The sequence below is a fragment of the Carcharodon carcharias genome, chromosome 38 (genome assembly GCF_017639515.1).
Source record: "Carcharodon carcharias isolate sCarCar2 chromosome 38, sCarCar2.pri, whole genome shotgun sequence".
NCBI lineage: Eukaryota > Metazoa > Chordata > Chondrichthyes > Lamniformes > Lamnidae > Carcharodon > Carcharodon carcharias.
The window spans coordinates 867400-879693 of NC_054504.1; the positions used below are offsets into that span (position 1 = coordinate 867400).

General features: G+C 56.1%; 1 protein-coding gene across 3 annotated transcripts in view; it reads right to left on the reverse strand.

The window, feature by feature from the left end:
- Positions 1-645: 645 nt before the first annotated feature.
- LOC121273085 overlaps positions 646-12294 on the reverse strand; it is a 66987-nt gene continuing 55338 nt past the window's right edge. For 2 of the 3 annotated variants that reach the window (XM_041180046.1, XM_041180047.1), the window contains exons 2-6: positions 9105-9438; positions 7008-7064; positions 5678-5833; positions 2864-3040; positions 646-828 (exon numbers count right to left, since the gene is read on the reverse strand). In XM_041180046.1, the coding sequence (XP_041035980.1) occupies positions 660-828; positions 2864-3040; positions 5678-5833; positions 7008-7064; positions 9105-9334 (789 nt within the window). In that variant the 5' untranslated portion in view covers positions 9335-9438 and the 3' untranslated portion in view covers positions 646-659. The remainder of the gene's footprint in view (positions 829-2863; positions 3041-5677; positions 5834-7007; positions 7065-9104; positions 9439-12294) is intronic. The other variant, XM_041180048.1, reaches the window with a different exon arrangement.

The window sequence follows — 12294 nt, forward strand, 5'->3', positions numbered from 1 at the left end:
AGAGACAGGAATGGAGGGATAGAGACAGGGATGGAGAGAGAGAGGGGCAGATAGAGACAGGAATGGAGAGAGAGAGGGACAGAGATAGAGTGAGAGAGGGGGACAGATAGATACAGGAATGGAGAGAGAGAGAGGGACAGATAGAGACAGGGATGGAGAGAGGGGCAGATAGAGAAGGGGATGGAGAGAAACAGGGATACGGACAGAGACGGAGTGATACAGAGGGGGAGAGACGGATGGAGAGATGCAGAGGGACAGGTGGAGGGAGACGGTGGGATTGGTGAACACTATCTCAGACTCCAGCGCTCCCTCTGGCTAAACGGGAGACAGTGAGGAGGGAGACACTGCAGACTCGTTCGCTCACTCGCTCTCACGTGAGGGTGAACCTGGGGAGCCTTGTGACAAACCTGAATTGGGGGAGGGGAGGGGAGGGGGTGGGTGGTGAGGGAGTGGGGGGGGGGGGGGGGGGGGGGCAGAAATGAGACGAGTGCAGTCCCGGATGAATAGCTGCATTTTATTTCAACGTGAACAATGATTTAAAAGAGGGAGTTAAAAATAAGAGAGTTAATCAGCTCCCCCCCACCCCCACCCCCACCGTCCACCCACACACCCCCGGCCCCAACCCACCCACCCCGCCTCCCCCCAGTCCCCTCTCTCCCTCACAGTTCCATCTGGTCCCCTTGCTGTGAAGCCTCGGTCAGTCGTTGCCCTCCTCCTGTCTCGTCCTCCGTCTCCTTCCCCTCCGTCTGGAGGCTCAGAGCCCGGATGGCTCGCTGGATGAGGTTTCCGGGCGATTGCCAGAGGACCAGCTCCATGCAGGGGTGGCTCCTGAGAATGGAGGGAGAAAGGGAGGGAGGGAGGGAGGGAGAGAGAGAGAGAGAGAGGGAGGGAGAGAGAGAGAGAGGGAGGGAGGGAGGGAGGGAGAGAGAGAGAGAGAGAGAGATCAGCATTGGCCTTCCCTTCAACCCCCCCGCCCCCCTCCCCCAAAACCATGCGCGAGCGAGGCCCTGTCGAGTCGGCGGGACATTCGACTGGTTGGGGCATCGCAAAGACGCTAAAAGACCCGCAAACCCCCACCCCACCCCCCCCCCACAACAACCCCGTTGTGGAAACTAAGGCTCGCGCGTTGGTTGCTCCCTCAGCGCGAGGTTCGGCGAAGACCCTTCCCCACTCCGCGGTGGGGGAGGGGGGGGGGGCGGGGCGTGGGGCCCGCAATAGCTCACCCGATGACGGAGGCCGGGGCACCAAGAGGAAGCTCGCCGTGGGTCGGCGGCTGAGATGGTACGGCGCACGAGGAGGCTGTTCAGCCCGTCGTCTTGCATCGCCCCCTCCCCCCCCCCACCCACCCGACCCCACTCTTCTGTCCTGCGGATCTCTACCTCCCATCCTTCCCACTCTAGCTACCACCCCCATCCCCCCCCCCCGCCCCCTCTTGAGTTTCGCTGCCAATTCCCTGGCTCCTCTGCTTCCCCAACTGGCCCGCCGCCCGGAACGTCCTCTCTCGCCCCCTCCCCCCCCCCCAACAACTCCCGTGTCTGCTCGCCTCGATTCATCACCCCCCCCCCTCCCCTTGAGCCTCCTCTCCTCTTAAAGAAGAAGGAACCCGGCTTCTCCTGTCTGTCCACGTGAACTAAAGTCCCCTCGTCACCCCCACCAGAACCGTGCTGGTGAATCCCACCCGCCCCACCCAGCCCCCAAACTCCGCCCGACCTCCTCCCCACTGAAAGAGAGGCTATTTAGACGTCAAAAAGTTCCACCCTTTTTTTCTCTCTCTCCTGGAGCGTGGTCACATGAAGGGAGCCAATTTGCGCACAGGAAGGTCTCACCCACAACCAGAAACGTTCTCCCCGTGTGCGTCTTCCCCCCCTTCCCCCCACCCCGCCCCCCCCCCCACCGCCCACAAATCAAAACCTGCCATCATTTCAAGGACCTCGGTTAGATTCAGCCCTTCTTTCCCTCCAAGAGGAGGGAGACTAGATCTGTTCGGGATCTCCGAATTACTGGGATCCTCCACGTCAATCCGTTCTCTCGGCTTCTCCAAGGGCTTGTCGTTGTTCCCAGAAAAAGAATAGACCATGGCAACTAGGAATTGGCGGAGGAGGAATAGACCATTTGGCCCCTTGAGCCTATTCCAGCCTCTCCCACCACTCTACTCCACCTTAATCCAGCCTGTGGCTGATCATCCACCTCAACTCCACCTTAATCCAGCCTGTGGCTGATCATCCACCTCAACTCCACCTTAATCCAGCCTGTGGCTGATCATCCACCTCAACTCCACCTTAATCCAGCCTGTGGCTGATCATCCACCTCAACTCCACCTTAATCCAGCCTGTGGCTGATCTTATCCCTCAACTCCACCTTAATCCAGCCTGTGGCTGATCTTCTCCCTCAACTCCACCTTCCCGCACTCTCCCCATGTCCCTCGATCCCCCTCAGTGTCCAAAAACCTCTCGATCTCCCGGTCTTGAACCTACTCGATGACGGAGCCCCCACCGCTCTCTGGGGTGGAGAAATCCAAAGATTCACAACCCTCCCGAGTGAAGACATTTCTCCTTCATCTCGGTCCAGAATGGTTGTGGGTGGGGGGGGTGCTGCTCGTCCTGAGGCTGGGACCCCCGCATTTTAGATTCTACGCCTCCCACCCCCGCCCCGACACCTAACCAGCGGAGATGATCTCTCAGCGCCCACCCTGTCAAAACCAGAGCTGATGCCCACGCCAGCGATTCGGAAAGGGCTGAACGCAATGTCTCGTGCGGCAACGGTCAGGCGAGGGTGGGTAGGGGGGGGGGGACGAAATGGGAGGCCGATCCGAGCGGTGGGAGGGGCCCGTGAGGAGGGCTGGGGGGTGGGGGGAGAAACTCACATGGACTGGAGGACCTCCTGCGGCAGGATGTCGTCCGGGGGGCGCTGCAGCCGCCTCTGCAGCTCCGGCGACACCACGATCACCCGGCTGTCGCTCATGTCGAACATCCCCTCCACGATCACGTCCTTCCTGTCCGACGACTCCGTGCTCCACTCTTCCTCCCCTCCCAACACGAACCTGCGGGGGAGAGCGGGGCAAGGGCAAGTCAAGGTGGGGCTTTAGCAGGGCGGGGGGGGGCGGGCGGGCGGGCGGGTGGGCATGGGGGGGTTGGGGTGGAGAAGTGCTGCGCCCCGCCTCTCCTCCCCGCAGCCACAACGAAAAATCGACGCGACCCGCGCTCGGCGGACGCAATTGAACTCTGAATGACCTCAGGCTGCGTCCAGGAATTTGGAGCCTTCAGAGAGAGGTCCAAGTTAACTCATCTTCAGCATGGCAGATGATCAATTATTCCAAACATGTACGGGGAATGGACAAATTAATAACAACATCCCCCGACATCCATTCTAACAGGAGCGTTGCCACAGGGGGTCAGCGCATTTCCTTCCTTTCTCTCAGAGAGCGGTTAGATACAGAGTAAATCTCCCTCCACACTGTCCACACCAAACACTCCCAGGACAGGTACAGCACGGGGTTAGATACAGAGTAAATCTCCCTCTACACCATCCCCATCAAACACTCCCAGGACAGGTACAGCACGGGGTTAGATACAGAGTAAATATTCCTCTACACTGTCCCCATCAAACACTCCCAGGACAGGTACAGCACGGGGTTAGATACAGAGTAAATCTCCCTCTACACTGTCCCCATCAAACACTCCCAGGACAGGTACAGCACGGGGTTAGATACAGAGTAAATCTCCCTCTACACTGTCCCCATCAAACACTCCCAGGACAGGTACAGCACGGGGTTAGATACAGAGTAAATCTCCCTCTACACCGTCCCCATCAAACACTCCCAGGACAGGGACAGCACGGGGTTAGATACAGAGTAAACCTCCCTCTACACCGTCCCCCATCAAACACTCCCAGGACAGGTACAGCACGGGGTTAGATATAGAGTAAAGCTCTCTTGTAGCATTGTAGGAGGTTACAGAGATAGGGAGGGTTGTAGTGGCTGGAGGAGGTTACAGAGATAGGGAGGGTTGTAGGGGCTGGAGGGGTTTACAGAGATAGGGAGGGTTGTAGGGGCTGGAGTAGTTTACAGAGATTGGGAGGGTTGTAGTGGCTGGAGGAGGTTACAGAGATAGGGAAGGTTGTGGGGGATGGAGGAGGTTACAGAGATAGGGAGGGTTGTAGGGGCTGGAGGAGGTTACAGAGATAGGGTTGTAGGGGCTGGAGGATGTTACAGAGACAATGAGGGTCTTAAAGGCTGGAGGAGGTTACAGAGATAGGGAGGGTTGTAGGGGCTGGAGGAGGTTACAGAGATAGGGAGGGTTGTAGGGACTGGAGGAGGTTACAGAGATAGGGAGAGTTGTAGGGGCTGGAGGAGGTTACAGATATAGGGAGGGTTGTAGGGGCTGGAGGAGGTTACAAAGATAGGGAGGGGTGTAGGGGGCTGGAGGAGGTTACAGAGATAGGGTTGTAGGGGCTGGAGGATGTTACAGAGACAATGAGGGTCTTAAAGGCTGGAGGAGGTTACAGAGATAGGGAGGGTTGTAGGGGCTGGAGGAGGTTACAGAGATAGGGAGGGTTGTAGGGACTGGAGGAGGTTACAGAGATAGGGAGAGTTGTAGGGGCTGGAGGAGGTTACAGATATAGGGAGGGTTGTAGGGGCTGGAGGAGGTTACAAAGATAGGGAGGGGTGTAGGGGGCTGGAGGAGGTTACAGAGATAGGGTTGTAGGGGCTGGAGGATGTTACAGAGACAATGAGGGTCTTAAAGGCTGGAGGAGGTTACAGAGATAGGGAGGGTTGTAGGGGCTGGAGGAGGTTACAGAGATAGGGAGGGTTGTAGGGACTGGAGGAGGTTACAGAGATAGGGAGAGTTGTAGGGGCTGGAGGAGGTTACAGATATAGGGAGGGTTGTAGGGGCTGGAGGAGGTTACAAAGATAGGGAGGGGTGTAGGGGGCTGGAGGAGGTTACAGAGATAGGGAGGGGTATAGGGGCTGTAGGAGGTTACAGAAATAGGGAGGGGTATAGGGGCTGTAGGAGGTTACAGAAATAGGGAGAGGTATAGGGACTGGAGGAGGTTACAGAGATAGGGAGGGGTATAGGGACTGGAGGAGGTTGCAGAAATAGGGAGGGGTGTAGGGGCTGGAGGAGGTTACAGAGATAGGGAGGATTGTAGGGGCTGGAGGAGGTTACAGGGATAGGGAAGTTTGTAGGGGCTGGTGGAGGTTACAGAGATAGGGAGGGGTGTAGGGGCTGTAGGAGGTTACAGAGATAGGGAGGGGTGTAGGGGCTGGAGGAGGTTACAGAGATAGGGAGGGTTGTAGGGGCTGGAGGAGGTTACAGAGATAGGGAGGGTTGTAGCGACTAGAGGAGGTTACAGAGATAGGGAGGGGGTGAGGAGGGATTTGAAAACGAGGGTGTGAATATGAAATTGGAGGGGTTGCTGGACCGGGAGCAAGTGTGGGTCAGCGAGATACAGAGGGTGACGGGTGAGAGGGACTCGGTGCGAGTTCGGACATAGCGGGGGTCAGCGGAGTTTGGGACGAGCTGAAGTTTACGGAGGGTCGAGCGTGGGACAGCAGCCAAGAGTGTGTGGGAATAGTCAGGTCCGGAGGTAACGAAGGCTCGGACGAGGGTTTCAGCAGCCGATGAGCTGAGACGGGGGTGGGGTGGGCAGTTTGCAGGCTCCACTCCGCGGCACCTACCTGGATTCCTCATCCTGAAAAGAGATTCCTGAAGCGTCCTTGCCCTTGGCGAGGGGGAACCCATTGGAGCTGTAAACGTGGTCGTTGGTGAGGCTCAGGCAGGTGAACCTGGCGGCCATGGCTTCCTCCGACAGGAAGTGCTTGCGCGAGGGGCCCCTGAGAGGAAAAGGGGAAGACGAGATTGGAGTTTTGTGACACGCCATGACTTCCAATATTCACCCATGTTGAAGCTTTGATCTCACTTATAGATAAGACTCACTGCCTTCCTCACAAGCAACATAAACGGGAACTCGCACATCCATATACTCACCAGGAGGATATCAGTTGGTATCTGACAGCTGCTAACCTATCTAGTCCAATTTAAAGTACAAAATTGGAGCACTGTGCACATTTCTGGTCTCCATATCCCTTGGTTAGACCACACTTGGGGTTCTGTGCACAGCTCTGGTCTCCACATCCCTTAGACCACACTTGGAGCACTGTGCATAGTTCCTCTCCTCCATATCCCTTAGTTAAGCCACACTCGGAGCACTGTGCACAGTTCTGGTCTCCATATCCGTCAGTTAGACCACACTCGGAGCACTGTGCACAGTTCCGATCTCTGTGTACCACGGTTAGACCACACTTGGAGCACTGTGCACAGTTCCAGTCTCCGTGTCCCTTAGTTAGACCACACTTGGAGCACTGTGCACAGTTCTGGTCTCCGTATCCCTCGGTTAGACCACACTTGGAGCACTGTGCACAGTTCCAGTCTCCGTGTCCCTTAGTTAGACCACACTTGGAGCACTGTGAACAGTTCTGGTCTCCGTATCCCTCGGTTAGACCACACTCGGAGCACTGTGCACAGTTCTGGTCTCCGTATCCCTCGGTTAGACCACACTTGGAGCACTGTGCACAGTTCTGGTCTCCGTATCCCTCGGTTAGACCACACTGGGAGCACAGTGCACAGTTCTGGTCTCCGTATCTCTCGGTTAGACCACACTCAGAGCATCGTGCACAGTTCTGGTCTCCGTAGCCCTCGGTTAGACCACACTCAGAGCACTGTGCTCAGTTCTAGTCTCCGTATCCCTTGGTTAGACCACACTCAGAGCACCGTGCACAGTTCTAGTCTCCATATCCCTCGGTTAGACCACACTCAGAGCACTGTGCACAGTTCTAGACTCCATATCCCTCGGTTAGACCACACTCCGAGCACTGTGAACAGTTCTGGTCTCCATATCCCTCGGTTATCTGTACTCGATGTGCCTCAAGTCACACATCAAGTCCAAGGTTTCTTCTTCAATGTGCCTGGGGCTCGACTGGGAGATCTCGGGGAAGCTTCAATACTCACTCTCCCTCTCTCTCGTTACGACGTTTAATCTTCATCATTCCAGGGAGGTCACTCCTGCTGCAGGGCAGAACAAGACAGACTGATATCAGTGCTACTCAGGAACACAATCACACTCTCCCAGGACAGGTACAGCACGGGGTTAGATACAAGAGTAAATCTCCCTCTACACTGTCCCCATCAAACACTCCCAGGACAGGTACAGCACGGGGTTAGATACAGAGTAAAGCTCCCTCTACACCGTCCCCATCAAACACTCCCAGGACAGGGACAGCACGGGGTTAGATACAGAGTAAATCTCCCTCTACACCTGTCCCCATCAAACACTCCCAGGACAGGTACAGCACAGGGTTAGATACAGAGTAAATCTCCCTCTACACCTGTCCCCATCAAACACTCCCAGGACAGGTACAGCACAGGGGTTAGATACAGAGTAAATCTCCCTCTACACCGTCCCCATCAAACACTCCCAGGACAGGTACAGCACGGGGTTAGATACAGAGTAAATCTCCCTCTACACCGTCCCCATCAAACACTCCCAGGACAGGTACAGCACGGGGTTAGATACAGAGTAAAGCTCCCTCTACACTGTCCCCATCAAACACTCCCAGGACAGGTACAGCACGGGGTTAGATACAGAGTAAATCTCCCTCTACACTGTCCCCATCAAACACTCCCAGGACAGGTACAGCACGGGGTTAGATACAGAGTAAATCTCCCTCTACACTGTCCCCATCAAACACTCCCAGGACAGGTACAGCACGGGGTTAGATACAGAGTAAATCTCCCTCTACACTGTCCCCATCAAACACTCCCAGGACAGGTACAGCACGGGGTTAGATACAGAGTAAATCTCCCTCTACACCGTCCCCATCAAACACTCCCAGGACAGGTACAGCACGGGGTTAGATACAGAGTAAATCTCCCTCTACACCGTCCCCATCAAACACTCCCAGGACAGGTACAGCACGGGGTTAGATACAGAGTAAATCTCCCTCTACACTGTCCCCATCAAACACTCCCACGACAGGTACAGCACGGGGTTAGATACAGAGTAAATCTCCCTCTACACCGTCCCCATCAAACACTCCCAGGACAGGTACAGCACGGGGTTAGATACAGAGTAAATCTCCCTCTACACTGTCCCCATCAAACACTCCCAGGACAGGTACAGCACGGGGTTAGATACAGAGTGAAGCTCCCTCTACACCGTCCCCATCAAACACTCCCAGGACAGGTACAGCACGGGTTAGATACAGAGTAAATCTCCCTCTACACTGTCCCCATCAAACACTCACAGGACAGGTACAGCACGGGGTTAGATACAGAGTAAATCTCCCTCTACACTGTCCCCATCAAACACTCCCAGGACAGGTACAGCACGGGGTTAGATACAGAGTAAAGCTCCCTCTACACCGTCCCCATCAAACACTCCCAGGACAGGTACAGCACGGGGTTAGATACAGAGTAAAGCTCCCTCTACACCGTCCCCATCAAACACTCCCAGGACAGGTACAGCACGGGGTTAGATACAGAGTAAAGATCCCTCTACACTGTCCCCATCAAACACTCCCAGGACAGGTACAGCACGGGGTTAGATACAGAGTAAATCTCCCTCTACACTGTCCCCATCAAACACTCCCAGGACAGGTACAGCACGGGGTTAGATACAGAGTAAATCTCCCTCTACACCGTCCCCATCAAACACTCCCAGGACAGGTACAACACGGGGTTAGATACAGAGTAAAGCCCCCTCTACACCGTCCCCATCAAACACTCACAGGACAGGTACAGCACAGGGTTAGATACAGAGTAAATCTACCTCTACACTGTCCCCATCAAACACTCACAGGACAGGTACAGCACGGGGTTAGATACAGAGTAAATCTACCTCTACACTGTCCCCATCAAACACTCCCAGGACAGGTACAGCACGGGGTTAGATACAGAGTAAATCTCCCTCTACACTGTCCCCATCAAACACTCCCAGGACAGGTACAGCACAGGGTTAGATACAGAGTAAAGCTCCCTCTACACCGTCCCCCATCAGACACTCCCAGGTTAAGAGGTGGTCAGTAGCTCCCTCTCCGGGGTACTCACTCTGTTGACGATGGCATTACTGCCCCGGTGAATGTCACTGCCCCTCTTTCGGCACTCCACCAGGGCATACAGAGAGGCACCTCTCGCCTCCACAGCAGTGGTGTGGTGTTCCATTCTCTACTTCCCTCCGGAGTGTGCACAAGGGGATCCAGAGTCCTGGCAGCGCCCAGGAAGGACAGTTCGTTCAGGGAACACCGGACCCCCAGGGAGTGTGGTCGATGTTTGGTCATGTCAGTCCTGCGTATGGGACCCTCACCCACAGACCGGGGCCCTGTCGCCGGCGGTGTAGAGCCCTTCACAGTCTTGTTTCACTCCGAGGGATGACCTTTGAGTCCTGGAGTAAGAGGGAGCAAGAGAGAGAGAAAGAGAGAGAGAGAGAGAGAGAGAGCGCGAGCGAGCGAGAGAAAGAGAGATCAAGAGTGAGGGAACGATAGATCAAGTAAGCGAGAGAGAAAGAGAGATTGAGTGAGTGAGGGAGAGAGAGAGAAAGAGAGATTGAGTGAGCGAGAGAGAGTGAGTGAGAGAAAGAGAGCGAGAGCAAGAGCGAGCAAGTGAGAGAGTGAGAGAAAGAGAGCGAGAGCAAGAGTGAGCAAGAGAGAGAGCAAGTGAGAGAGAGAGAAAGAGCGAGAGCAAGAGCAAGCAAGAGATAGAGCAAGTGAGAGAAAGAGAACAAGAGAGAGCAAGTGAGAGAGTGAGAGAAAGAGAGCGAGAGCAAGTGCGAGCAAGAGAGAGAGCAAGTGAGAGAGTGAGAGAAAGAGAGCGAGAGCAAGAGTAAGCAAGAGAGATCAAGTGAGAGAGTGAGAGAAAGAGAGAGTGAGTGAGAGGAAGAGAGATCGAGTGAGCGAGAGAGTGCAAGTGAGAGCGAGCGAGTGAGAGAAAGAGTGAGAGCGAGAGAGTGAGAGTGCAAGCGAAAGTAAGAGGAAGAGAGAGCGAGCAAGCGAGAGAGTGCAAGTGAGAGAGAGGGGGAGCGAGAAAGTCAGCAAGCAAGACAGAGGAATCGAGAGAGCGAAAGAGCAAGCGAGACAGAGAGCGAGAGATAGAGCGCGAGAGAGAGAGCAAGAAAGAGAGAGAGAGAGAGTGAGATAGAGAGCGCAGAGAGAGAGAGTGAGCCAAAGAGAGAGCGGGTGAATGAAATAAACAGAGGAGAGCGGGTCAGAGAGCGAGAGGTCTGGGTCTCTGCCCCAATGTTCTCTTGGTCTCCCATCTACCCTCACTCCCCCAAACTCCTGCGTCCCCCCACATTCTCCCTCGCCCTCCCTCCCTCTCTCCCCCTCGATCCCCCCAGCCTCTCCCCTCTCCCTCCCTATTCCACCCCCTCCCCATCTCCCCACCTGCTCCCTCTCCCCCCACGTTCCCTTCCTTCTCTCCCCTCACTCCCTCGCCTCCCTCTCCCTGCCCCCACTCCACCTCGACCCAATCTCTCACCCCTCATCCCTCCCTCTCCAACCCCTCCACCTCTGTATTCCACCCCCCCTCCTCTCCCATTCAATCCCTCACCCCCCCTCCACCACCTTCCCTCTTGCCTCCTACCTCTCCCTCCGGCTCCTCCCTCTCCAACGCTCCCCCTTCTCCAATTCAGCCCCCTCCCTCGCTCTGAGCAGGGCTGTGAGTATTCACAGGAACCGATGAGGATGGTTTATGTAGGTAAGGACAGTCCACTCTGATGTGGAGACCCTGGGTGTCACACCCTGAAACAATGATTGGTGTGGTGGGGGGAGACAGGGTGGGTAACGTGGGTGGTGATGTCCTGTGAATCAGCAATGTCACCAAGTCGGGTTCACTGAGTCAGGCTGATGGGTGACACCGGGTCAGGGTGATGGGTGACACCGGGTCAGGGTGATGGGTGACACCAGGTCAGGGTGATGGGTGACACTGGGTAAGGGTGATGGGTAACACTGGGTAAGGGTGATGGGTGACACTGGGTAAGGGTGGTGGATAACACTGGGTAAGGGTGATGGGTGACACTGGGTCAGGATGATGGGTAACACCGGGTCAAGGTGAAGGGTGACACCAGGCAAGAGTGTTGGGTGACACTGGGTGACACTGGGTTATGGGTGACACCGGGTCGGGTTGATGGGTGACACTGGGTAAGGGTGATGGGTGACACCGGGTCGGGTTGATGGGTGACACTGGGTAAGGGTGATGGGTGACACTGGGTCAGGGTGATGGGTGACACCGGGTCGGGTTGATGGGTGACACTGGGTAAGGGTGATGGGTGACACTGGGTCGGGGTGATGGGTGTCACTGGGTAAGGGTGATGGGTGACAATGGGTAAGGGTGATGGGTGTTTCTGGGTCAGGCGTGATGGGTGACACTGGGTCGGGTTGATGGGTGACACTGGGTCAGGGTGATGGGTGACACTGGGTCAGGGTGATGGGTGTCGCTGGGTCAGGGTGATGGGTGAAACCGGGTCGGGTTGATGGGTGACATTGGGTAAGGGGGATGGGTAACACTGGGACGGGGTGATGGGTGACACCGAGTCGGGTTGATGGGTGACACCGAGTCGGGTTGATGGGTGACACTGGGTCAGGGTGATGGGTGACACTGGGTCAGGGTGATGGGTGACACCGGATGAAGGTGAAGGCTGACACCAGGCAAGAGTGATGGGTGACAATGGGTGGCAGCGGGTCAGGGTGATGGGTGACACTCTGTCAGGGTGATGGGTGACACTTGGTCAGGGTGATGGGTGACATAAGGTCAAGGTGATGGGTGACACCGGGTTGGGGTGATGGGTGACAATGAATCAGGGTGACGCGTGACACTGGGTCAGGGTGACAGTGGGTCAGGGTGATGGGTGTCGCTGGGTCAGGGTGATGAATAACACTGGGTCAGGGTGATGGGTAACACTGGGTCAGGGTGATGGGTGACACTGGGTCAGGGTGATGGGTGACACTGGGTCAGGGTGATGGGTGACACTGGGTCAGGGTGATGGGTAACACTGGGTCAGGGTGATGGGTAACACTGGGTCAGAGTGATGGGTGACACTGGGTCAGGGTGATGGGTGATACCGGGTTGGGGTGATGGGTGTCGCTGGGTCAGGGTGATGGGTAACACTGGGTCAGGGTGATGGGTGTCACTGGGTCAGGGTGATGGGTAACACTGGGTCAGGGTGATGGGTGACACTGGGTCAGGGTGATGGGTGACACTGGGTCAGGGTGATGGGTAACACTGGGTCAGGGTGATGGGTGAC